At 47.7% G+C, this 26,194-nt stretch overlaps 1 protein-coding gene across 1 annotated transcript in view; it reads left to right on the forward strand.

Annotated features, from left to right (window-relative positions):
- Positions 1-11,215: 11,215 nt before the first annotated feature.
- The window catches only part of KDM3A (lysine demethylase 3A), a 31,066-nt gene continuing 16,087 nt past the window's right edge, over positions 11,216-26,194 (forward strand). Inside the window, exons 1-11 of the mRNA XM_054391703.1 lie at positions 11,216-11,302; positions 11,611-11,799; positions 14,270-14,425; positions 16,513-16,623; positions 17,689-17,791; positions 18,440-18,564; positions 19,050-19,122; positions 19,207-19,292; positions 21,411-21,562; positions 22,579-23,144; positions 24,329-24,530. Coding sequence (XP_054247678.1) covers positions 11,629-11,799; positions 14,270-14,425; positions 16,513-16,623; positions 17,689-17,791; positions 18,440-18,564; positions 19,050-19,122; positions 19,207-19,292; positions 21,411-21,562; positions 22,579-23,144; positions 24,329-24,530 — 1,745 coding nt within the window. The 5' untranslated portion in view covers positions 11,216-11,302; positions 11,611-11,628. The remainder of the gene's footprint in view (positions 11,303-11,610; positions 11,800-14,269; positions 14,426-16,512; positions 16,624-17,688; positions 17,792-18,439; positions 18,565-19,049; positions 19,123-19,206; positions 19,293-21,410; positions 21,563-22,578; positions 23,145-24,328; positions 24,531-26,194) is intronic.

Below are 26,194 nucleotides of genomic sequence, written 5' to 3' on the forward strand. Positions count from 1 at the left end.
CAGTAGATGTCTGCACTAGTGCCATTGAGTATTTTACATCCATTTGCACAGAGACACAGAACAGGAGGGGTGAGAAGGGACCTCTAGAGCTCATCCAGTCCAACCCCCTGCCAGAGCAGGGCACCCAGGGCAGGGCACACAGAACACATCCAGGAGAGGCTGGAAAGTCTCCAGAGAAGGAGACTCCACAACCTCTCTGGGCAGACTGCTCCAGGCTCCAGCACCCTCACAGGGACAAAGTTTTCCCTCCTGTTCCCAGGGCACCTCCTCTGCTCCAGCTTGCCCCCAGTGCCCCTTCTGCTGTCCTTGGCCATCCCTGAGCAGAGCCTGGCTCCAGCCCTGCACATCTTTATCCCCAGCAATGAGGGCAGCCCTCAGGCTCCTCTGCTCCCAGCTCCAAGCCCCAGCTCCCTCCTCCTGGCCTCACAGGAGATGTTCCACTGCCTGCAGCAGCTCTGTGGCTCTGGAATGGACTCTCTCAAGCAGCTCCCTGAGGTCTTTCTTGACCTGAGGGACCCAGAACTGGACACAATATTCCAGATGTGGCCTCACCAGGGCAGAGCAGAGAGGCAGGAGAACCTCTCTGACCTACTCACCACAGCCCTTCTAATCCACCCAAGACGCCCTTGGCCTTCCTGGCCACCAGGGCACATTGCTGGCTCAGGGGCATCATTCTGGCCATCAGGACCCCCAGCTCCCTGTCCTTTGCTCTGCTGTCCAGCAGATCAGTCCCCAACCTATCCTGGTCCCTGGGGCTGTTCTTTCCCAGATGTCAGACTCTACCCTTGGCCTTGTTGGATTTAATTCCAATTCTCCCTGGCATCCTCTCTGGATCCTCTCTGGCACTGGCAGGGAATGCTGCAAAGGCTCCCTGGGCTTTACCAAATCCGTGTTATGTTACTGCCATGGTGAAAGAGCTTGGACAAGTAGCATGGAACCAGAATGGTTTGGGTTGGAAGGTACCTTGTGCACCTTCAGGGTCCTTAGATGGTCTTGAATCTGATCTCCTACAGTGTGCAGTTCAGCTCCTGCAACACAGGTAGTGTGGCTGCAGCACCTGCTGCTGAAGACTGGGGCAAAAAAGTTCAGTGCCTCAGCCTTCTCCTTATGCCAGGTGATCAGATGGTCTCCCTTCTCCTTCTGCAGAGGGCCCACACGTCCCCTGGCCTTCCTTCTATCACCCACCTGCCTATGGAATCTTTCCTTACTGCCTCTGATGTCCCTGGTCAGTTTCTACTCCAGCAGGATTCTGCCTTTCCTAATCTGCCCCCTGGCTGCTCAGGCAGTTTCTCTGTACTCCTCCTAGGCTTGCTGTCCTCGCTTCCTTTTTGTGTTTGAGTTTCTTCAGGAGCTCCTTCTTCATCCTTGCAGGCCTCTCACAGGTTTGGCCTGGCTTCTCCATTGGGATGCATTGCTCCTCAGCTTGGAGGAGGTGATCCTTGAATATTAAGCAGCTTCCTTGGGCCCCTCTTCTCTCCAGCACATGATCCCTGCCAAGCAGGTCCCTGAAGAGGCAAAAATCTGTTCTCTTGAAGTCCAGGGTGAGCTTGCTTTGTGCCCTCCTTGCTGCTCTAAGGATCTTCAACTCCATCTTTTCATGGTCACTACAGCCAAGGCTGTCCTTGAGCACAGGACCTCTCCTCAGCTCCTCTATCAATCACCCAGAGAAGGAAGAGCAGAGTATGGCTACCATGAGGGGTTTGCAGTCTGTTGTGAGGCTTTTGCAGGTCAAGCTGATTACCAAAGAGCAACTTTCCTCACTTCATTAAACATCTGAGGGGTGGGGGTCAGGATGAAGGGGCCAAGCTCTGGCTGGTGGTGCCCAGGGAGAGGACAAGGAGCAATGGATACAAGCTGGAACGCAGGAGGTTCCACCTCAACATGAGGAGAAACTTCTTTGGTGTGAGGCTGCTTGTGCTGGTTTGGGGCCAGACAGATCCTCTTGCCCCGAAAGGGACAAAAGAATGAGACTCACTCAAGTGGATTGGAGAGTAATGGAAAGTTTAAATGGAAAAGCAATTGGTGAAGCTACAGAGAACTACAAGCTACAAAGCATAGTGACAAAGAGTATCCCAAAGCGTGCAGAACCCCTCACAGAATTCCCAAAGCTTCCCAATCCTTCCCTTCTTCCCACCTGAGGGTAAACCCAAACCCCCCAGGGCTCTTTCTTCCCCCTCCCGCTGCTAGGCAAGTCTCAGGCTGGCCAGGTCTGAGACTGCCCCCCCCTCCATTCTCCTCCTGGCATTAGGCCTAGACAGGCCTAAGAGGCCTTGAGGATACTCCCCCGGCATTACCCGATAAGAGAGGACATCTCCCGTGGGAGCAGAGAGGGAAGAAAGAGGAAGAGAATGACTTTGCAGATGGCCTTATAGGGTGCAGGACTTATGGGTAGAAATACGTCGTTTCCTGTGTCCACCCCTGTGGGTGGGCACCCAGGACACCAGAGGTGTATCTCATGCGGCAGTGGCAGGGGGCACCCAGCCTAAACTGCCACACTGCTGAAGGCCTGGAGCAGGCTGCCCAGAGAGTTGTGGAGTCTTCTTCTCTGGAGTCTCCTTGTTTTGGAGACTCCAACCCCACCTGGATGCATTCCTGGGTGCCCTGCCCTGGGTGCCCCTGCTCTGGCAGGGGGTTGGGCTGGGTGATTCGGGTGATTCTGGGTGATTCAACAGGCACAGGGACAGGGACATGCTAGGGAGACTCCAGTGGAGGCTATGAGGATGCTGATGGGACTGGAACACCTGTCTGGTGAGGAGAGGCTGAGAGCCCTGGGGCTGTTTAGTCTCGAGAGGAGAAGGCTGAGAGGGATCTGATCAATGTCTATAAACATCTGAAGGTACCAGTCCCCTTTCAGTGGTGTCCTCTGACAGGACAAGGGGCAATGGCTGCACACTGGAACACAGGAGGCTCCACCTCAACACGAGGGAAAGCTTCCTTACTGTGAGGGTGCTGGAGCTCTGGAGACTGCTCTGGGTGTCCCTGCTCTGGCTGAGGGGTTTGACTGAATGATCTTCAGAGGTCCCTTCCAAGCCCTACCATTCTATGACGCTATCAGGTGTGCTGGACCTGAGAAAAGAGCTCAGCCAGGAGTGCTGGACCTGAGAAAGAGCTCATCCAGGCTTTCACCTTTTCATATGAGGTGTCCCTGCCCATGGCAGGGGGGTTGGAACTGGATGAGCCTTGAGGTCCCTTCCATTCTATGATTCTAGGGCTCTGCCTGAGAATGAAGACCTTCAAATGCAGAGAAAGGAAAACACAGCACACAGGAGACCTTACACTGGTCAGTATTTGTTGGATCTGCACACCAACTTGTAGCTTGCCTTGGAAATGCAGGGGTGCCTTGAAAAGCAGCCTGCCTGCACCTACCACAGAAAACACCTCCTGAGAACACTCTGCCATGGGAGCTGATGTTGACTACCGGCCCTGCTTGGGGTGAAATGTCCCTTTTGTGCCACGTGCCTGTGACTGGTGACAGCAAATACTTCTAGACAGTGAGTGTCATGGATTGAGTTGAACCTGCTGCTGTTATCCACACCATGCTGCAGTCATGCCAGCTCCAAAATGAAGTGCTGACTGGAGCAAAGTATGGTGGGGCTTGAAGTTCAGATTGCAGCAGGGGAGGCCTCCTGTTCCAGTTGCTGTTTCTGGGTTCCAGCTTCTTGGGTGTGATCTTTCTTTCTGCAGACATGGCAGCAGAAAGAGTGGGAGTTGGGTGGCTGCTGGGTTTGGGTTTCTGTTTTATGCTGGGGTTTCCCCCTGTATTTCACTGCACTGCTTCTGCAAATAGGCTAAGCTAAGGTTATCATGCATTGTATTATTGGATTAATTATATCATTTGCTAAGGTAATTACACATTGTGCTTATGATATCTTATGTTACATTAAACTCTTACCTCTTTATCTCAGCCCTGAGTTGTGTTGCTCTCCTCCTCACTTTTGTGTTGTTAGCCCTTGTGCTGCACCCTTACAGTGGGACACACCCAGGTTTTATTTACAGAGAAGCAGCTCACACGTTTGAGGCACTGCTGGTTCCAACATTGGCTGTAGAGCTTTGTCACGTAGTTTGTTCAGCCCCAGCTGCTCTTCACACAAAGCCTCTGACACTTTTTCCCCTGTCATGCAGAGTTCAATTGCTGCTGTGGCACAGTGGCTGAAAGGAGGAATTGATTCAGGTGTGTTCTGAGTTACTGGTTAAAGAGCTCTGTTTGCAGAGACTGCTAAAGGCTTACCTTTCAGTTCAACCCAGCAGGTAGAGCTGGCTGCATAACACTAGGTTCAAGAGTCCTTGTGGGCAGAAGAAGAGGTTGAAATCTGCTGCTCTGGAGGCTAAGCAGTTCTGCACATTCTGGCGCTGGCTTTGTGCACAGAATCATGGAATGGGTTGGGTTGGAAGGGACCTTCAAGATCCTCCAGTTCCAACCCCCTGCCATGGGCAGCGACACCTCCCACCAGCCCAGGTTGCTCAAGGCCTCAGCCAGCCTGGCCTTGAACATTTCCGAGGAGGGAACATCCACAACCTCCTGGGCAGCCTGTTCCAGTGTCTCCCCACCCTCATACTGAGAAATTTTGTCCTGACAGCCAATCTACATCTACCTCTTTCTTTAAAAACCCTTCATCCTATCACTACACTACCTGAGCAGAGTCCCTCCCCAGCTCTCCTGGAGCCCCTTCATGTGCTGGAAGACTGCTCTAAGGGCTCCCTGGAGCCTTCTCCAGGCTCAACAACCCCAGGTCTCTCAGCTTGCCTCCACAGGACATATGCTCCAGTCCCCTGGTCATGTTTGTGGCCTCCTCTGGCCCTGCTTGAGCATGTCCATGTCCTTATGCTGGGGGTCCCCAGAGATTAACACAGTAGTCCAGATGGAGTCTTGTGGGAGAAGAAGAGGGAGAATCACCTCCCTTGACCTGCTGGGCAGGTTTTTGGATGCGGTTTTGCAGGTACTTCCAAAGGCATTTTGTCTGTCAGATCCAGAGTGAGGTAGCTGCACCTGTGCCATTCTCCCAGGGTTGGGCTGAAAGTGAACTCTGAACATTTGGATTTTCTGTTGCCACAGAGAGTGAGGGTGGGCACAGATACCCACAAACTGTCCAGCAGACATCAATTTTGGGGGAGACTATTGTGAGTGGTGATAAAATACACAGGGAAGAGAAACAGTGGCATTTATTTTATCTGCATTGTATGGTTATAACTCTGGGAAATAACAGGACACAACAAATTCAGAGATGTTTGCAGTCACAAATTAAAGTTGTAGATCTTTGATTTTTTTGATGCAGGACTTCACCTCTAAACCAGAAACTGTAACTTTTCAGACAGCTAGATAATTAAAAAAAAAAATTGCTCCTGATCTAGCTTCTTCAGGGAATGAAGAATCCCAGGGAAGTAAAACAAGTAGCTAACTATCTTATGAGCTTAACATTTAAATACCTCCAACACCTTCAGATATCTGGCTTTGATCACTTCTGCTCTCTCAGGACCAAAACCTTGTTTGTACCTTGAGTGCTTGATTTGTGTCCAGGTTCCTGGCAATTTGCACTCTGTCTGCCTCACCATCTTCCCTTCTAGGGGTGAGAACACACACAATGCTTCTCTTTGACCATATGGCTCTCCTTTGGCCATCATCTCCTACACAAGTTCATTTTCAAGGTCACTCATGGCTATGTCACTGTAAGTATCAACCCTCTGCTTACTCTCTTACTCTTGGCCCTCCAGGCATCTGGGAGCTGCTCATTCACAAAGCCTACTTGGCTGTCTTTCAAATCTCTCCTGACAGTACTGTGTCCAGTGCTGTGTCCAGCTATGGGCCCCCAACACAAGAGAGACATGGACCTGCTGGAGAGGGTCCAGATGAGGCATGAAGATGATCAGAGGGCTGGAGCAACACTCCTATGAGACAGTCTGAGAATTGGGGCTATTCAGCCTGGAGAAGAGAAGGCTCCAGGGAGACCTTAGAGCTGTATTGCAATATCTGCAGGGCAGCTAATGGCAGGCTGGGGAGAGACTGTTCAGAAAGGGCTGTGGGGATAGGACCAGGGGCAGTGGTTTGAAACTGGAGCAGGATAGAGGTAGGTTGGACATCAGGAAGAAGTTCTGCACAGTGAAAGTAGTGAGACACTGGAACAGGCTGCCCAGGGAGGTGGTGGAGGCTCTGTCCCTGGAGACATTCAGGATCAACCTGGATGCATCCCGGTGCAGCCTGCTTTAACTGGAGGTGTCCCTGATGCCTGCAGGGAGTTGGACAAGATGCCCTTCAAGGGTCCCTTTGAACCCACCTGCAATCTGTGACTCTGTAAAGCTTTCTTTTCCTCTGGTGCTAATGGAGCAAACCCCTTACCATTAGGTAACTGGAGTGCTACCAACAGCTTGATCTGCTGCCTCCATTACCACTGCTTCCTTACTGCCTAACCTTGCTCTTCCTGGATGCATTCATCAGCCACCCTTTGAGGCAGGGCTGTGTATGCATCGAAACCAAGGGCTTCAAATAAGGAAGGTATTGGGAGCAGTGACCACAAAATAATTGAGTTTTCAATATATGGTGAAACCAGGAGGGGCAGCACCAAAACCTCCACCCTGGACTGCCGAGGGGCAGACTTTGGCTTATTCAAGGAACTAACTCGGAAAGTTCCTTGGGAAACAGCCCTTAAAAACAAAGGGGTCCAGGAAGGCTTGACTTACTTCAAGAAAGAACTCCTGAAGGCACAGGAACAGGCTGTGCCCATGTGCCAGAAGAGGAGCCGACGAGGGAGACAACCGGACTGGATGAGCAAGGAGCTTCTAAAGGAATTAAGGGAAAAAAAGAGGGTGTATCACCTTTGGAAAAAAGGGGAGGTATCCCAGGATGAGTTTAAGGACATTGCTAAGTCTTGTAGGAAAAAAAATAGAGAGGCAAAAGCCCATTTAGAACTTAGACTGGCCATGGCCATAAAAGAGAATAAAAAATATTTCTACAAATATATTAATGGCAAAAGAAGAGGCAAGGACAACCTCCACTCCTTATTGGATGTGGAGGGGAATATATTAACAAAAGATGAGGATAAGGCAGAGGTACTTAACACCTTCTTTGCCTCAGTCTTCAATAGTGGGACAGGCTGTCTGCAGGACAACTGGCCTCCTGAACTGGCAGATGGAATCGGGGCCAGTATAGTCCCCCTGTAATCCAGGAGGAAGCAGTAAGGAACCTCTGAGCCACTTGGATCCTCACAAGTCCATGGGGCCTGATGGGATCCATCCTAGGGTGCTGAGAGAGCTGGCAGATGAGCTGGCCAAGCCACTCTCCATCATTCATCAGCAGTCCTGGCTCACAGGTGAGGTCCCTGATGACTGGAGGCCGGCCAAGGTGATGCCCATCTACAAAAAGGGCCTGAAAGAGGAACCAGGAAATTCCAGACCTGTCAGCCTGACCTCGGTGCCAGGCAAGGTTATGGAACAGGTCATCCTGAGTACAATCACACAGAACCTGCAAGATGATCAAGGGATCAGGCCCAGCCAGCATGGATTCAGGAGGGGCAGGTCCTGCCTGACCAACCTGATCTGCTTTTATGATCAGGTTACTGTCTGGTGAATGCAGAGCAGGCTGTGGATGTAGTCTGCCTGGACTTCAGCAAAGCCTTTGCCACAAGAAGCTCCTGGCAAAGCTGGCAGCTCGTGGTTTGGACAGATTCACTCTGAAATGGGTCAAGAACTGGCTGGAGGGCCAGGCCCAGAGAGTGGTGGTGAATGGTGCCACTGCCAGCTGGCAGCCAGGCACTAGTGGTGTCCCCCAGGGATCAGTGCTGGGCCCTATCCTATTCAATATCTTTATTGATGATCTGGAGGAGAGAATTGAGTCCATCATCAGTAAGTTTGCAGATGACACCAAGTTAGGAGCAGATGTTGATCTGTCGGAGGGTAGAAGGGCCCTGTAGAGGGACCTGGACAGGCTGGATGGGTGGGCAGAGGCCAGTGGGATGAGATTTAACAAGGCTAAGTGCAAGGTTCTACACTTTGGCCACAACAACCCCAAGCAGTGCTACAGGCTGGGGACAGAGTGGCTGGAGAGCAGCCAGGCAGAGAGGGACCTGGGGGTGCTGGGTGACAGCAGCTGAACAGGAGCCAGCAGTGTGCCCAGGTGGCCAGGAGAGCCAATGGCATCCTGGCCTGGATCAGGAATCGTGTGGCCAGCAGGACAAGGGAGGTTATTCTGCCCTGTGCTCAGCACTGGTCAGGCCACACCTTGAATCCTGTGTCCAGTTCTGGGCTCCTCAGTTCAAGAGAGATGTTGAGGTACTGGAAGGTGTCCAGAGAAGGGCAACGAAGCTGGGGAGGGGTCTGGAGCACAAACCCTATGAGGAGAGGCTGAGGGAGCTGGGGGTGTTTAGCCTGGAGAAGAGGAGGCTCAGGGCAGACCTCATTGCTCTCTACAACTACCTGAGGGGAGGTTGTAGGCAGGTGGGGGTTGGGCTCTTCTCCCAGGCCACAGCAGCAGAACAAGAGGACACAGTCTCAAGTTGTGCCAGGGGAAGTATAGGCTGGATGGTAGGAGGAAGTTCTTCACAGAGAGGGTGATTGCCCATTGGGATGTGCTGCCCAGGGAGGTGGTGGTGTCGCCATCACTGGAGACGTTCAAGAGAAGCCTGGATGAGGCACTTAGTGCCATGGTCTGGTTGATTGCTTAGGGCTGGGTGATTGGCTGAACTGGATGATCTTGGAGGTCTCTTCCAACCTGGTTGATTCTATGATTCTATGTATATAACACCTGTACTGGATGCTGGATGTGGTTTGGTGTTGACCCTTCAGTGCTGGGTCGAGGGTTGGACTGGATGAGCTTGGAGGTCTCTTCCAGCTGGATTCTTTCTGGGATTCTGTGTTGCACCACTCCTGCTACAAAAGCCTAATACCTACAATGAAACAAGAGATTTGGTAGTGTGAGGTACAGCTTGCCTTATAAAATATCCCAAATCCCATTTCCTAGGTCAGCTCTGTATATTAAATATTTAGAGCTGAGAAGGAAATGTGCCTATTTTTCCTCCCAGTGCCAGCTGACCAGCACTTTTTCAGGTCACATGCATTTCCTGAATCTTTAGACTCATTTTCTGTTATTCAGTTTTGCTTGGTTGGTTGGTTGGTCGCCCTGTGAAAATGCTGCACCTTCCCAGGCTGCTAGGAACTAACAAAGAGGACTTGAAGTTTTCGAGGAATTTGGGATACCTGATTTGCATGCATCCTGAAGAACAGGAATCCCTCATTGTGGCACACAGGGAAATGTCTGCCTTTAGATTTCATGCATGAATGTGTTTGCAGCAGCAGAAAAGAGGCCATGGAGACCACTGAAGCAACTCGGTGAGGAAAGCTTTTAAAACACATTTTCAGGACTGGCTCGATTGAGAAAATGGAGGATGAGAAGAGAACGTGGCAGGAACATCCCAGAGAGTGCCCACTGCTGTCTGCTGGGGATTGTTGGAGCTCAGGCAGCTCTTGTGATGGGACCCCAGAGAAAGAAAAGGTGCACACACTGGTTTCTACCAAACTAGACAACTCAAAAGCTGCTTGGCCTTGGGTACTCTATCTTCTTCCTCCTACAGCTGCTAGTAGGAAACTCTCCTGGTAGAAGATGACTATGTGTCTTGATAGACCACTGTAGAACATGTTCAGCTAGCTTGGCAGCACATTCTACCTACCTGGTTGTCTACAGCCTTCCATAAGAGCATGCAGGTCCTGCATGAAAGGAAGCCCTATGAGGAGAAGCTGAGGGAGCTGGGGGTGTGTAGACTGGAGAAGGCTCAGAGTAGACCTTATTGCTCTCCACAACTCCCTGAAGGGAGGCTGTAGCCAGGTAGGGGTTGGGCTCTTCTCCCAGGCAACAGTGACAGAAGGCACAGTCTCAGGCTATGCCAGGGGAGGTTTGGGCTGATGTGAGGAAGAAATTCATCCCAGAAAGAGAGATTGGCCATTGGGATGTACTGCCCAGGGAGGTGGTGGAGCCACTGTCCCTGGAAGTGTTTAAAGTAAGACTGGATGTGAGGCACTTAGTGCCAAGGATTAGTTGATTAGCTGGTGCTGGGTGATGGGTTGGACTTGGTGATCTCGAAGGTCTTCTCTCTGTGATTCTGTGAATGAGGGATCCGACATGGTGGAAGCCATGTGCTTGTAGACAGAACTCCATAACCCAGGTCAACTGCAACCAGAGCTTCCCTGAAGACTGCCAGCCTTGCAAGGGTGCTCCAGCACATCTTTTGGCCGCTGTAAGGCCTGGTGTCACGCAGCAGCCTACCATTCCCTCAGCCTTCAAGGCCACCAAACAAGATGGTGCCCGACAGCACTCCCCGGCCTGGCTCCGCCCATCCGTGGGCGCCGCCGCGCCCCAACACGCAGGCGCAGAGGCGGCGGCGGGCAGGTGCCGGGCACTGCCCTGGCTGCGCAGAAGGCGGCGCGCAGCGCCCCCGCAGGTGCCCGCTGCCGACAGGCGCCTGCGCAGAGGCGCCCGCAGGTGCCCCCTCCCCCTGTGCTATATCTGAGTACGCCGCGAACCGCACGTATAAGGGTCGGTTCACGCCTTTTGCCGCCTTTAGATCCTTCCGCTATCTCTAAAGGCGCTCCTTAGGGCTTAAGGCTGTAGCCGGCCTACGGCAGAACCCTAAGCCTGCAGGCGTGCTTGGGCTCTCGAGCACGCTGGCTTTTGGCCCCATCTTTGGGTTCTTCGTGGATGTGGGCGAGCTGCCGGACTCCTTCACTCGACGCTCTGCGGAAGGATACTTCACTTTTTTTTATCCGCCATCTGCTGAGCAACGGTTTTGGGGCGTGGCCGGGGTGCGTGCACCCTTCCCCCCCCCCCACAGGCCAATCGCAGCGGAAGGCTGGCCATGGGCCCCGCCCGGTTGGCGAGGAGGAGCCAATGGGAGCGAGGGAGAGAGCAGCGGGGGTGGGCTGCCAGCCGGGGTAGGGGCGGGCGCGCGCGGTGAGGGGGTGTGCGCGTGGGGTTCAGCTGTGCGCAGTGGCCGGAGCCGAGGCAGCGCCGTGTTTGCGGGGCTCGCCGACGGGCACCGTGTGGCCGCGGGGTGCGCCGGGGGGAACAGCAGCGGGGGCCGGGGAGACCGGGTGACGGAAGGCGCAAGGCTCCAGGCTGTCTGGGCGGGCGGGAGGGGGTGTGGGTGAGGCGGAGAGGAGTCCGGAAGGAGCTTGGCCCGATCGGCTCCTTCCCTGCTTCGCCTTCAGCTGCCGCCTCGCGCTCCTGCTCCTCGGAGGGAGGAAACAAAGAGTCGGCGGGGGACAGGCTGAGGGCGGCCGACCGGGGTGGAAGTCGCTGCGAGCTGCACTGCAGCAGCTTTTGGTATTTCTTTACAGCCCTCCAGACTGAGGCAATGGTTAACAGGACCGTGGGCAAGGAGGCGTCCTGTGGGTGTTCGAGGGCTCGGCTGGAGCCGCCTGATGAGAAGCGGCGGAGGGAGGCGGGAGGACGGGAAGGAGAAAAAGGAAACACGGCTGCTCCCGCCCGCCTTGGCCCCTGCGGGTCCCTGCGAGGAAAGGCGGGCGCGGGGTGAGTTGCGGGCAGGGTTGGGAGCGCGGCCTGCCAGCTGATCGCCGCCTTGCTGTGTTTTGTTTCTTTCTCTCCTCCTTCCGTCGACTTCCTCTCTGAAGGCCTCCCGATGAGTTAAAATGGTGCTGAGGCTCGAGGGGAGCTGGTCGCTGCTCGTGGGAAAGAAGTTCCTCAGCCTGTCGGAGGAAGACGACAGGCCCTGGGACGTCAGCCGCGTCTTGGAATGGCCCTGGAAGTCAGGCAGGATCCGAGCAGTTTCGCACACGGACATATCTAAACAAGACCTAAAGGTAACAGGCAACTTTCGAAGAGACCTTCTAAAACGAGAGTGCTTACCCTGTGCTCTGGGAACTTGGTGTGCGTGCACACAACTATATATACACGCAGTTGTTGGGGTAGGGAGGCCCTTCTTGGTCAACTTGCCTACTTAACATGCTTGAAAACGTGCACCCCTGGCTAAAGCCCGGACTGTGGTGCACCTAATGCTGGAAACCGCGTCAAACTAATGATAAATCTGCTTCCTTCCACTAGCATTTTGAAAACGTAAGGTTTTTTTATTGTGTCCGTTGTGCCTACCTTTTTATTTATGTGTATTTCTTAAATGGAATTTAAGGTCTGGTCACATGTGAACAGGTTTGTTTTTTTCCCCAGAGATGAAAGTGTAACACTCGTGTTGTTGTGCTTGGTGACCTTTCTCAGCCTTTGGAGTAGCTAGTAATGAACAAGTACTTCAACTGTCTTGAAAGATGTACCAATTCATGTGTGGTGGTGGAGGTATTTTGGACTCTTCTGGTATGGTGGCCACTTAATAATCATTACTAACTGATTTTAAACAATCAGTTACTGCAAGCTTCGTGTAGTTTAACTGTACTTTGGGTGAAAGTCGAGTGATAATTGAGTTGGACCGTGAAGCTCTTGAGAGGCTCCCTGGCAACTGTAATCAGTGAAGCTATCCAGCCATGTCTGGGCAATTACTGTAGTACACAGTGAGCTCTCTAAGGGCATCTTCTGCGTGGTCCTTTTGCTTGTTTCTACAGCAGACTTTAGTGGTAGGCTGTTCTATGACAGCACCATCTTCCAATTAAAATGGTTTAATTGCCCGTTTTTCTTTTTTTTAAGGGAACTCTATGGCCTTTAATTAGCTGAAGAAACATCTGCTCATTGTGAAACAGATATTGTAGGCGTTTCTAACTCCTTTTTGGAAGTGTAACTTTAGGAAGTGTAAACTTTGTTAGGAAGAGTTGTTAGAGGCCGAGCTTCTTGTTGTGGATGTGCGGTAGGGGTGGAGCTTTCTCCGTCTTTGGTCAAAGGGGCTGTCTCTGTGCCGTACTTGGAGTGAGGGGGAGGAGGATAGTGCTGCTACAGAGAGCTCTTCTTAAGGTCCTTCTCTGGGACTTAAAAGGAGAAGCAGCAGATGCGGTTGGAGACTTCACTGTGAGCCTTGGAACTGGTTATGGTTCTGCCAGAAGCCATTGGCTTAATGCATTCCCCAGGAAAAGTGTTCAAGAAGTTGCCAAGTAGCAAGCACATGCCTGCTACTTTCCTCTGGCGCCTTGGGGGAAGACTTAGACCCAAACCACTAATGGATTGGGAGAGGAAAATGTTTCTAGTTAGTCCTTCAAACTTTGCTTTTTGTATATCATCAGGAACAAGCTATAGGACAGAAGGACTGTCAGCTGCCTTTGGAAGTATTTTCTCAACTGTATTGTCCTGCTTGTGCAGTGCTGATGCTACAGACAAAACAAGCCATTCTGGTTCTGGCACTTGCCTTGTTTGCTTATCTCTTTCCTTGTTTCCAGGAACTTCAAAATGACTAATTTCTGTACCCTCCTGCCTGTGGGAACATTCCTATTCATGTGCTTTTACTTGCCTTTCCCCTTAGAGGGAGAAACTAAGCAAGAGATTCACTCAAGTGAGGTTTCTCTGCTGTTAGGGTAAATTAAATAGGTGTGGATTAGACTGTTGCATTTTATGGGAAGACTCGAGTGATTTTAAAAAAAACATACGTACTATTTTTTTAATTATCTTAGTATTCTTTTCCTGAGAAGTGTGCTTTACCAAGATATTCCACTTCCAAAGTTGTGTTTGATCTTTACAAATCCTTTCATAAAGCAGCATGGAAAAATCAGCAAAGAAGGGTAATGCCATCCCAAAGAAACTGGTTGAGTCACCTTAATTTTCCCAAGAGTTGATCATTCCTTTGCTGTTGAAGTTTGTGTAGATGCTTCAGAGTCATAAACACCTGTTACAAGCAGGCAGCAAATGACCTTCTTCACATGATGTTAATGGAGCACTCTGCTGGCTTCCTGTCACTTGTGCTTTCACCAAGTTAACTAAAGTTATATTCTTTGGGACTCTTTGGAAAAATGCCTTGTTTGTTCAAGTGCTCCAGAGGAGAGTGGCAAGTGTGTGGCAAATGCATTGACATTACAGTGTACAGCCCTTGAGAGTTCTGAGGAATTGTGCTGTGGCTTTCCTTAGTTGTAAACAGTGGTGGCAGACTTAAGGCATTGAACTGTCCTTGATCAGCAGACGACTTTTTGAGATGAGAACACTGCAGAATGGAGTGACTGTCACTTATCACATACTAGGTCAGCCTGGGATGCTTTAGTGGTTGTGCTTGACAGAAAGGCAATAATCATGTTCATATTATAAAGAACTTTGATTTCTTTATTTCCAAGAAAATTGTTTATTATTCTTTTTCATGTTGTCTGTGTATTTGATGGTCAGTCACTCCTTCACTTCATTTCCTTTCTGTAGATTTGTATGGAGTTTGATGATGAGCCATGGGAAAAGAGGAGATGGATAGAAGTCTACAACCATAGAATGAAAGCATTCCTGGTGGAGCAAAAGCTGGTCCTGGCTGAAAGAAAATTTCCAGCCACTTCTATGTCTCCTGTCCAGTGGCCTGCAATGGCAAGTATATACTTGGCCTAAATCACTTTGCCTTTGTAGCTGTGTCTTGTAAGGACAGTGTTGATACAAGTGTGGATTTCTGAAGTACAGCTTCACTCCTGTGCTCTTAAATGTGATCTGAAGGGAGACTAAGTATCTTTGTACAGCTAGAGCTAGGCAGAACTTGCCAGCAGTGGAAGTTGGTGTGTAGTGCCTGGCGGTATTATTTGTATGAATTTGCTTCCTTCCCAAGCCACAGTGTTAATTCCTTCTCCCTCTGGTTTCTTCCTGCTTGCATGAAGTTGCAGTTGCAACCAGAGAAAAAGGGTGAAGGACAGGTTCTGAGTATATAGCCAACACTTGTATCTTGAATTCTTGGTTTACTCTGCCTTGGGTACTGTTGATTCTTCAGTGCTTCTTGATCTAAGATAGACCCTTCTGCAATGGCTGCCTGGCACAGGTGATTGGTGGGATTTGGATTTTGTCTATATAAACGCTGGAGCTTCACTGCACAAGGCAGAGAACCAAGCTTTCTGTAAGCACCATGCATGGCTGGCTAGGCAAATCACCTGGCAGAGGTGAACGGGGAGCATTTTGTGCTGTATCTCAGCTGTGTTTGAATACTTCAGATACTACTGCTGATCAGAGTAGTTGTGAATTAAATGGAGATGTAAACTTGCTGGGCCTCAATTATGCTGAAGTTGTGCTGCATGTTTTAATACTCTTCAGCAGGTACAACACGTGCAGTGCTGCATTTCAGCTGAGGTCTTTTCTTCAGCAAAGCTAATCTAAACAGATATTGGAAGTAGGGCCAAATAGGATGGGAGAGGAACTAGAAAGACAAATCCTCAGTTCCTGACCTGTGCATTAGTGTCAGCAGTTCACTGGTAATTTTGCTGGTGCAGTGTTCTGAAAGCCTGCAATTTAAACTTAGCTGTTGTCCTTTTCCAAGTGTCTGAACAATTCTTGCTGGATGCTTTGTGGTGCATTACTGTTCCTTCATGATATCTTTGAAGAACCAGTTCATGCACTGTGCATCTTTAAAAGCTCATCTATCAAGGAGCCACTTAGGCTAAAGTAAAGCACAATACTGGAGCTTGTCTTGGCAAAAAAAATAAAAAAAAGACTTTTCCTCCCTTTAACATCATCACACAAAACAAAAAAGAAGGGGTCCAAAAAGAGGTGTGTGGATTAATTTGTTTTAATCTTGAGCATGTATTTTTGATGCAAGAGAGATGGAAGAGCACTTCTGCCCAGTCACTCCCAGACACTCCTGCTTCTCTTCTGGTGATGCTGCCCCTTTGCCAGTCCTGGTCGTAACTGAAGTGAAAATAGTAAAGGGAAAGGAAGTCTTTGCTTGATCAGTCCTTTGGAAACCCAAGCACACACTCTGTCAGACGGGGGTTTGTTTTTTCCTTTAAATGGGGCACAAATGTGCCTTTTACCCAGGGAGGAGTTCTTGCCACTTGTTCCAGGCTCCTGATGCCTACCTACTCAGAGCTGTTACTGTACGGCTAGACATTGTTTAACTGTGGACGTATTAGGAAGAGTTCAAAGGCTTTTAAAGGAAATTGTTGTTTCTTGTCAGTTCTTACAGCCTTGGGTGTACCCGGGCACAGGTCCATCACTGCATGGCAGTGCTGTAGCGGCTCTGAGGCACAGCTGAACTGAGTGCATTCTTATCTTTGTTACCAGTGTTCCTGAGCTTTGGGAACTTGAGCGTAAGCTGTGCAGCAGGCCTTTCTTGATCTGCTAGTTATTCTCCCAGTCTGCCATGAGGAGGGTGTTTCATTAACATACCCACAATTAGAACTCTTAGCAACTCTTTGTATTGAGATGAATGATTCATGGCAGCCACCTGAACTAAATTCCTATCCTAGCTCATTCTAATAATTAAGGATATGAGTTTCCAGTAGAGTCCAGTGACTCCTTTATTTAGGCCTGCATTAGAAGTTGTGTTAGAAACTTGCTTTGTTGCAAGAGTTGCATGTAGCTGTGGTACATTAGCAGAGGAGATGATGCAAAGCTAGAGTAATTTCTTTAATGCAAATGAGGAATAGTGAGATCTTCTTACTCTAACACAATGCTTTTGCTTTTCACTCTTCTAGACTTACAAATCCTTGGTGGACAAAGCTGGTTTGGGATCAATTGTTTGCGTGCGCTATCTTGGGGAGGAGAGATGTGTTTTCATTTCTAAAGACCTTCTGACACCCATTCAGGTAACCTTGGGAAGATAAATCTTTCATCTTGGGATTTGAGATATGTCAAGTTAATATATTGTAAATGCAGTCCTTCGATGCAGGTTTTCATGGCTCTAACTCATAGATACCAGTTCTGAATGTAATGTGTCTGCTGATTTAAAACCTTCTGATCGTGGTCATTTAAGAGCATTGGGTGAGGAAGTGTGCTGGGGCAATTACTCAGCTCAGGTGTCAGCTGTTGTCAGGTCAATGGTGGGAATAATCTGGAATAGTTTCCTTTTGTTCTTGCCGACACAATAGCCATTGCTATGTGCGGAGTTGCAGGCATGTCTGGAATAAATCTTGGTTTTCAATTAGAACTGCAACACTTCTAATTCTAAACAAATGATGAATTGGGCAGGATGTAAATGAGATGGTTGAATTATAGTCCCTTTATTGAGGAGGAGAAATTGTTAGTGAAAATTAGGCAGAGGGAGAGGTTGGAACAATTGCCCTGGTCAGGCCTTTTGAAAACGAGAATCTACTGATGCTAAAGAATTCAGGAAACTGCTCATAAGAGCTATAAATAGTCTGAATGAAAGAAGTAATGGATGCCCCATGCTCCCAGTGGCATCAGTACTGTTCTGCTTTGACTTTTTAGCAGTCAGTAGATAGGCAAAGGCTCCAAGAAACTAACAAAAGAATCACTTAATGCTAAATTTGAGTTGTAGATTGTTGTCTTGCTTGGGTTGGCCCAGAAACTGAATAGAGATTCCTTTATGTAGAAGCCTTATCTCAGTACTACAGTGTAGAAGATTAATTTTCTGGCATCCTGAATAGCAGTTTCTTGACTACTAGTTCATCAGCCTTCTTTGCGCAAATGGCAGGGGAGAAAAAAGGGGAGAGCTCACTTCAGCTGGACTTCCAGATAGTTGATCCAGATTAGTGGCAAGGAAATGAGTACAAAAATACAATATCCTGGTTGCTGAAGGAAATCAGCTAGGAGAAGCTTGTTGAACTTGAATGAATTGCTGCTGTCTTGCATTATGGGACTTTGTTAATAATTTTCCTTATTAGTTACCTTTTTTTTTGTTTCCTAACCAGGATGTAGACAATTCCAGGCTTCCTCTTAAGGATGATCAAAATGTTAATGAGGAAATTCAGGCTTTGGTTAAGAAACACCTAGATGAAACACGCTTGGTTCAAGGTACATGCTGTGTAGTGGAAAACTCTAGCAATAAATACCCAAAGCAAAAGGGAAGTGGTAACAGTGGTGGTGTAAATGACAGGAATCTGGCTTAGGGATAAAAACTTTTTGAAAAATATTGGTTCCAGTTTCTTTTGCAGCAGTGAATGCTTTACTGAGCAGTACAGAGATTTAAGTTTTGAGTATTACCTTTTGTATGAGTCAGTACCTAATTTAGGCACATATAGGTGGTCTGGCACTTGTGAAAGAGAGCAAATTCCTAGCAGTCATCCCTGAAATTATTTGGAGTTGTTAGTTTCAAGTAACTTTGATTTTTCTTTTAATATTTTTTTCCTGTCTGCTACTTGTTTATAAAACTTCCAAAGTTTTAGAGTTGTCATTTCCAATACTCTAAAGAAAGGAAAAAGTGACATTTAATCATTGAATCTTCATTCCCATGTCACTGAAATCTGGAGGTCAGTCTGGCCTCTGCTCCATGTCTTAACCTCTGAAAAACTTCACTGAACTGTTACAGGAAGGAGGTAGCTGGGACCTGATAGATTTATCACATTCTCTGTTTTGCTTACTTGCACCTTGCATGCAGCACTGCCAGCAATGTCATGTTGGTAACTGAGATGTTCATGTTCACTATCTTTTTTTTTTTTTAAGGAGGGAAAAATATCATTGGTTCAAAAATTAGAATTTATAGCCTAGATCCATCTACTCAATGGTTCACAGCTGTTGTTGTCAATGGCAATCCAGCTACAAGAACCCTAGAAGTCAACTGTCAGGAGGTAAGAATCAGTTGCTGTGGCTTTACAAATGGAGATGGGAATGGGTGAGAACTTGAAATTATATCCCCACCAGCACTACTTTTAATTCTGTCCTTACACTAATAAGCTCATAAAAATGGGGGCCAGTGTAGTGCAGAGTAAAGATTACCTAAAGGGTTTCCCTGTGGTGCTGGTAGAATTGTCAAATCACAAATGGCCTTCTGCACAAAGTGAGGGAGACCTGGAATCCTTATTGGAAGGGTGAGGCAAGCTTCTGATCCTGCTTGCCTTGCCTTCTATGCTGCATAAACAGCACTCTGAAGCAGCATTTCGTGTTTGGGCTTTCATTCATAGACACTGTCACAATAATCTATTGCTAAATTCAGCTTGGCATTCAAAGAGCATAGAAGCAAAGTGTCTGTACCACAACACCTAAGATAAATGTGTCCCAATGGGAACTTCCACCTCTTGACATGGCTCTTTCTGTGTTTTTGTTCTTTTCCAAGATTCCAGCTTTAAAAACTCTGGATCCAGAGTTAATTCATGTTGAAATCATATATGACAACAACGGAAAGTGTGGTAAGAGCTGTTACTCTTTGTCCTTCGGGCACTAAGTAGCATGTTTGTGATGAATGGACTAATCCTGTTCACCTTCTCTTCCAGATAAGTCTAAAAGAATTGGGGCGGTGAAAAGGAAGTCATCTGAGAATGGTGGAAGCATTGATGCAAAGCAGGCCAAATCTTCTGAGGTAACACCTTCCTGCGTTACATATGACTGTTGCATAATGGCTGTGTTACTTCTCAAAACAACCTGAAATGAGGATTAGAAGGAGAGTGGAACAATAAATATAATCCCTTGGAGGGTGTGTTGAGTACTTTGAAACTTGTCTGGGCATGGGTGAAAACATCTTGCCATGTGATAATGGAAGGAAAAGTTACTGAGGCTTGAAGGTCGTTGGGTTGGTTGTTTTCAGTGGTGGTGGTTGGTTTGGTGGGGTGGTGTTTTTTTTTTTAGGTGTGCTTTTTGCCCCCACCTGCTTAGGAGTTAGCCTGCCTGGTCATGTATTCTACAGTGGGAGGAAATGCAAAGCACTTCTCAAGTTTATAACCTTGGCTTTGCACGTTCTTTTAACTGTTTTGTATCTAAACCCAAAAGCTTCAGGCAGCACTCAGGTGTTTTGAGGATCCAAGCTGCACAAGCAGAAGTCTGAAAAAATACTGTTTCAGTACAAAAAATGCCCATGACTACTTTCCTAATACTTCATGTCTACACTTACTTCCTTTGTGAGTGAGCCCCCAAGTATCACTGATATCTAAGAAAACTGTCTCAACGGTCAGAAGACTATCTGGGAAATACAAGCATAGAAATGCAGATGAAAACTAACAGCTTTGCTAAAGAGCAGTACTTCAAACTTGCCCTATCATTTTGCTCCAGTGTTCCAGGCTAGAAATTGCATTTGAGGCAAGAGTAGCTTTCTGGAATCTCTGGAGTGGTGGTGGGGTGGGAAGGTTGGGTTTTGTTTTTTTGGCTTGGTGTTCTTGACCTGTGTGCTGAGGCAGCTGTGTAGATCTGGCTAATTACTGGGTACCATTATTAGCAATTGTTAATGGCTTCTCGGATGCAGTGTGAAGGAGGGAGGTACAGGGTAGGATTCCTCGCTGAAAGGAGTTCTCTGGCTTGCAGTTAGTGCTAAGGAGAAGTGTATCCCACTCAGCATGCTACAGACATATCCTGCTTGTGCTGCTTCTGTAACTCCTGCTTGAGCACCTTGAGTGCCTTTTTGGCTGCTCAGTCACTGTTCTGTAGCCTTCTGCACATTCGACCATTGAGCAGCCTGCTTGATACATGCAAAGCTGCTCTTTATTCTGTATCCTAGTGTCCTGCAGAAGAGTTACTGTGATCTGAATTCATAGCTTTTTTTCCTGCATCATTGATCACTTTTGTTCTCTTGGGGAAGTGTCTTACAATTATATCCTCACAATGGTAAAGTGAGTGTCCTTTCTGATGAGGGTAGCAGCAGGGTACCTGATGCGGGAGGGTTCTGATGAGGGTAGCTTTCCTGGTTTCCATGGCTGTGGAGCCATAAGCCAAAGCCTTGTTGTGTTTACTTAGTCTCTGATTTCTAAGGAGGAGTTAATTCCAGCATTTTTGTGAGAGTTTATCTTGATGCCTGCCAGCTGTGCTCTATCAAAGTAGAAAGGAAATCCTTTGGAGCTGATACTAACAAGTCTGGTTGAGCATGTGGGAGTGGAATATGGGTGATAGAGCTGAGGAGGGAGCCCAGAGAAAACAGGTTTTAAAGATGCTTGCTAACTGGGTAGGTCTCTTGTGTTCCTAAGAACAGTGGCAGATTTGTAAGACTGCTGATTCAGTCAGCACAGGATTTCTTTAGTTAACACTTTGTAGAATCCTAGTACAAGGATTGTTCTTGCTACAGGGAAGTGCACATCTGGAGCTCTGGTGATGTTTTCAGACTATCACCACAGTTTTAATTTTCTCTTCAGAGCTCATCTGAGAATCTTAAAGCTTTTTCCAAATTCTGATTACTGCAGTTATTTTGGAAAGATCATTTCCCTGTCAGTTATGAAGAGCAGAGCTCTCTGTTTCTTCCTTTCCACTTTCTTAATATACCTTTCTTCCCCCCTGCCCAAGTTTAATTGAAGAAAATTAATTAGCATGAGCAGTGTTTAATAGAACCCATAAGGTTTAGAAGGATATGAAAGTCTTTCCATCTTGCAGATTGAGCAAGGAACAGTCTTCACTGCTAAGAAAGGCATTGATGTATTTTTTTTCTGTTGAGCTGATGCCTGCAAAGCAGCATTTCTGTTACCCTGAGTTTTCCTAGCTGTTGAAATCTCTGTTACAGGTTCCTCCCAGTCAGGGACATGTGCAGTCAGTACCAACCGTGTTGGGTGAAGCATTGTTAGGATGTACTCCTGCTAATAAAGACCAAAGGCACCAAGGCCTGCCCCTGCCAGCTAACTCACCACCCAACCTTGGTGCAGAAACACCTCAAGGGTAAGGAAGCAGTTTGCACCTATGCAGACTTATTTTCTTCTAAGAATACCTCCAAACCAAACTCAGGTTGTTTTAAAGATCTGTGGCAAATAATCTGCTGTAATATTAGCAGAGAAAAGTGGTTGACTTAATTGCCCTGGATACATAATTTACTTGCTTATGCCTTACATATATAGCTGCCCTTCACTGTCACAGGCCAATGGCAGAGCTTCACTGTACCCATCTGTAACCTGCTGGCCTGCGTGTAGGTGTGGTGCCTGCTTTTTGCCAAATGCATTCCTCCTCTGCCCCAGGAAAAACACAACACATCGAGGCAGGTGTCTTATACACTGGCTCCTTGCAGATCAGTTACAGGTCCTCAGTTATCTTTTGAACACTGTTGACTTCAAACCTCCGTGTTCCTCGTGATTCTGTTACAAAAATGAACATCATGGTAGAAACAGTGTGACAGGAAAACAGATTTTGTGTATTAGCTTGAAAAGAAGAGGAAGAAGGGATTTTATACTTAGTTTTGCATATGTATATCACAGGATAATTTGAGGGGGAAAAGGACTTTTTTTTAATTGGAGCTGTTTGTGTGGGAGCAGTTTTACTGTCTGCATTACAGACCTAGAGTGCTAGCCAGAAGTTCCTTGAGTGTTAGAACCCTCTTGGGCAGACCTGCAAGTGAACTGTTGGTTGTTGGTTGTGCAGCCTTTCCTGGAGACAGTGAAGCAGGAGCTGCTCACTTGAGAAGGCAGCAAGGCAGCTGCAGTAGCTGAGTTTGTGTGTGTAACTTTAGCATTCTTGCCCAACTCTAAAAAAAAAAATAAAAAATTCAAAACCGAAAAACCACCCCAGAAAACTAAACAACTCCCCCTCAGAACTCCAACACTGAAAATGCTGAACATCAGAACTCAAAGGGCAGGATTAAATTTCTTCTTCCAAGATTCAAATGTTCCTGGATTGAGCAGCCGATGCCCTGATTTGGTGGACTCCTTTTTCTTTGTCTGATTATTGCATCTCATGTGTTTCAGCACATGCAGACGAAGCTTACCAGAAACTCATCCTTCTTGTCTTAGTGCTGGAATGAAACCATTGAAGGAAAACCTGACTGCCTTTCCCAAGGTGGGGTTTGTGTCTAAAGAACAAAACCTTAGCAACCCAAACGCTAAATATACCTCTTTGACACCCTTGAGATCTTCATCTTTGGCTGATTCAGCGAATGAGAAAGGAACCAACCTGAAAAATACAAAAGAACCTCTCCTGAAGCCTGCAACAAACTTTTCAAAAGAATGTGTTTCTGTAAACCAGTTGCAGCACCTAAACCCTTCCACAGCCATACCCAGGGGCAGTAGCGCTGTGGAGCTGCAGCGGACTTTGGACTGTAGACCCTCGACCTCAGATGCTCATCTGCTCCCTTTTGCTGACTCTGGAGTGAGATCACAAAGCAGCTGCCATAGCCAGAACAGCCACAGAGCAAACAAGATAAATGAACTCACAGACATGGAGTTTTTTATTCGAAAGCATTCAAATGAGATTCTTTGTGACAGAAATGAAAACGAAAGCTTTTGGACTGGGAGTGCCAAGGTGCAGGATAACAGTAAGTGTTCTTCACACTTTGTGAAAGTCCTTGCTGCTGTGTGACTGCAGACAAGTAGGTCCTTTGTAATGTATGCAGGATTAGCAGTGTCAGTTGTGAGTGAGTCTTGAATCTGAGTTGTTTGTGGGCTCTTTTACAGAGGCCAAGAAATAAATTTGAAGAAAGTCCTTCCTTGATCAGGGAAAAGGACTCAGTAATTTCTGGAAAGAAGTAGTTACAAAACGCATGCCAGAACAGAACGGCAAAATGAATTACAAATGCAAGGATCTGTTTGGAATGCAAATGCTGAGGGCATAATGAGACAGCTTTTCCAAAAATTAAATTTAAATTTTGTAAGCTAGTGAGATGTTCTCAACAAAGCATTTTTCCAGTGGGGCTGTCATTAAATAACTGTTCTGAAAACAAACAAATACCCCAACTAACAAAAAAGAAACAACCAACAAAAAAAACCCATATCCACCTACTTTCTGGTTTTGTTTTGGGTTTTTTGTGTGGCCCAGTTCCACTTGGTGAGCTCTTCAAGCTGTCCCCATGGGACAGAATGGCAAAGGCTGTAGTTGTTTAAGGAGCTGGGGTCCTGATTTCATGTCTTGTGCATCAGGCATTACAGCTGATCACTCGGAGAGCTGGAAATCTCCTCACACCCCCACATCTTCTTGCTTTCCAATCTCGTGTTGCTTGTCTTGGTTTCCCATCTGCTGTTCCATCATTAACATGGGTACACAGCCAGCTGAGCAGCCACAGTTGTGCCCTGCTGGGGCTCAGCCACAGTTTGGGAGAAGGACGTTTGGCATTTACTAAATGAAGTGCTAAAACGCATTTTGCATCGTGAGACTGAGAAATGGCCAGGCTGCGCTTCTGTCTTTGTGACTTGTGGATCGTGGGCTGCTCATTGCTCAGGTACTGCAGCCCTGAGGGCTCAAGAGCTTTTGTTAAAGCCAAATGCTCTTTCAGAATGGAGGGGAGAAAGAAGTTGTTAAACTTGGCTCCACAGACCAAGACTCCAGTGCAGCTATAGCTTAAGAGTTCTTGCTGGCCTGCTGCACCTGCTTTAACAGAGCTTTGTTGCAGTGTATGTGAGAGTGGCAGGAAAGCAGCTGCACCTCTGTCACTGAAATAGCTTTGCTTGCACTCTGTATGAGAACCTGAAGCCTGTCTCGTTTCCACTGCTCTCTTCCCTTCAGTCATTGTTCGCAAGTCCATTCTAGCGGATGCTTGCAAAGTGAAGAAGCTGCAGCAGAGCGGAGAAGCCTTTGTGCAGGATGGTTCCTGCAACAACATCGCTCCGCACCTGCACAAGTGCCGGGAGTGCCGCCTGGACAGCTACCGCAAGAACAAGGAGCAGAAGGACTCCACTGTCTTCTGTCGCTTCTTCCACTTCAGAAGGTACGAGCAGCTGTGACTCTCTAAAAGCTTTGATCTTCTTTAGAGCTGAATGATGTGCCCTGTGTCCAAGGCAGACCTCTGACCTCTTTGGCTCTTCTGCTGTTAGCTTCCAGCATGGACTTCATCTGCTAGGACAGATGAGAAAACAGTTCCTTAGGTGTCTGCCTCAGAAATCTCAGTGTCACAGTACGTTAGAGGTTGGAAGGTACCTCCAGAGATTGTCCACTCTAAACCCGCTCCCAAAGCAGGATCATGTAGGGTAGTCTGCACAGAAATGCATCCAGGTGGGTTTTGAAAGTCTCCAGAGGAAGAGACTCCACAACCTGAGCAGCCTGTTCCAGTGCTCTGTCACCCTCATTGTAAACGCAATTTACTCCTCATGTTGAGGAGTACCAACATGCCTCATGTTGAGGAGTACCAACAAAAACATTGCTGGGCCTTGGTGTGTAGCTGTTGGTCAGGCTGGCACATCTGGCTTATGAGAGGTTGTCTGTGTTATTTTTAGCCCTTAGAAGTTTTATAACTGCTTGATTTGAGTAGAAGGTATTTTGGCAGGACTCTAAGCTGTTTATTTTGCTACTCTGGACTGAGTGGCAGTGGGATAACGTTAATTTAGTTTGAGTGGTACAAGTCAGTAGTAGTGGAGATAGCAGTGAGAGGCTGGATTCCATGCATGTCTCCTAAAGGTGAGCAGTTGGACACAAAATGTTAGACAAAAGCATGGCTGCAGAAGAGCCGCAGTAAGTGGCCACTGGCTTTTGAATGGAGTCATGGAATAGCAAAGGGCAAATCCATTGTGTGGCTCAGTTCTTTATTCCACTTCACACTCGAGTTTGTACTGCTTCTTGAAGCTCTCCATAGAAGCCTTTAATTGGTACCTGCACTGGGGTTCAGGAGCACAGACGTGGAGGGACAGGAAGGCAAGGCTCAGGAAGCTGAGTTCTGAATGCTGGCTGGTTTTCCAAACCTGATCTGCAGCTTCAGATCTTTCACCCCACACCTGCACCCCCCCCAGAGCCTGAATCTTGGGTGAACACTGTCTTCCAGTGATAAAACATATTTAGTTAAGGCTGTGAGAAACCCTTTCACAGAGGGTGTAAAACTCACCAGGGTGGGTGCTGTCAGACTGCACTGGCTGGCTGGTTTTTAACATATCCTTTTGTTTTCAAGTTGTGTACATTTTTCACATGAACTGTTTGATCTCACATCCAGATGTTGTTGCATGCTTCTTTTTATTTCCCCCTGCACTCATTTAAGCTATAAGGCATGGACTCTGTTATTAAAGAAGCCCCAAAAAGCAGGTTGTGTCAAGGGAGATGGGAAGTTTGCTTCTTCTCATTTTTCCTTTTGATTTTCAGAGGAGTGACTTTCTTCTCAATAGAATAGCAGAATTCATTTCTAAGATTGAGTTCAACCATTGACCCACCACCACCATGGCCGCTATACCATGTCCCCAAGTGCCATGGCCACAGGTTTTTGGAATGCCTCCAGGGATGGGGATTCCACCACCTCTCTGGGCAGTCTGTTCCAATCCCTGACCACTCTTGCAGCAAACAAATTTTTCCTCATCTCCAACCTAATCCTCCCCTGGCACAATTTCAGGCCAGTTCCTCTCCTTCTATCACCTGAGACTAGGGAGAAGAGCCCAACCCCCACCTCACTCC

Source organism: Indicator indicator, chromosome 23 (assembly GCF_027791375.1).
Source record: "Indicator indicator isolate 239-I01 chromosome 23, UM_Iind_1.1, whole genome shotgun sequence".
NCBI classification, from domain to species: Eukaryota; Metazoa; Chordata; class Aves; order Piciformes; family Indicatoridae; genus Indicator; species Indicator indicator.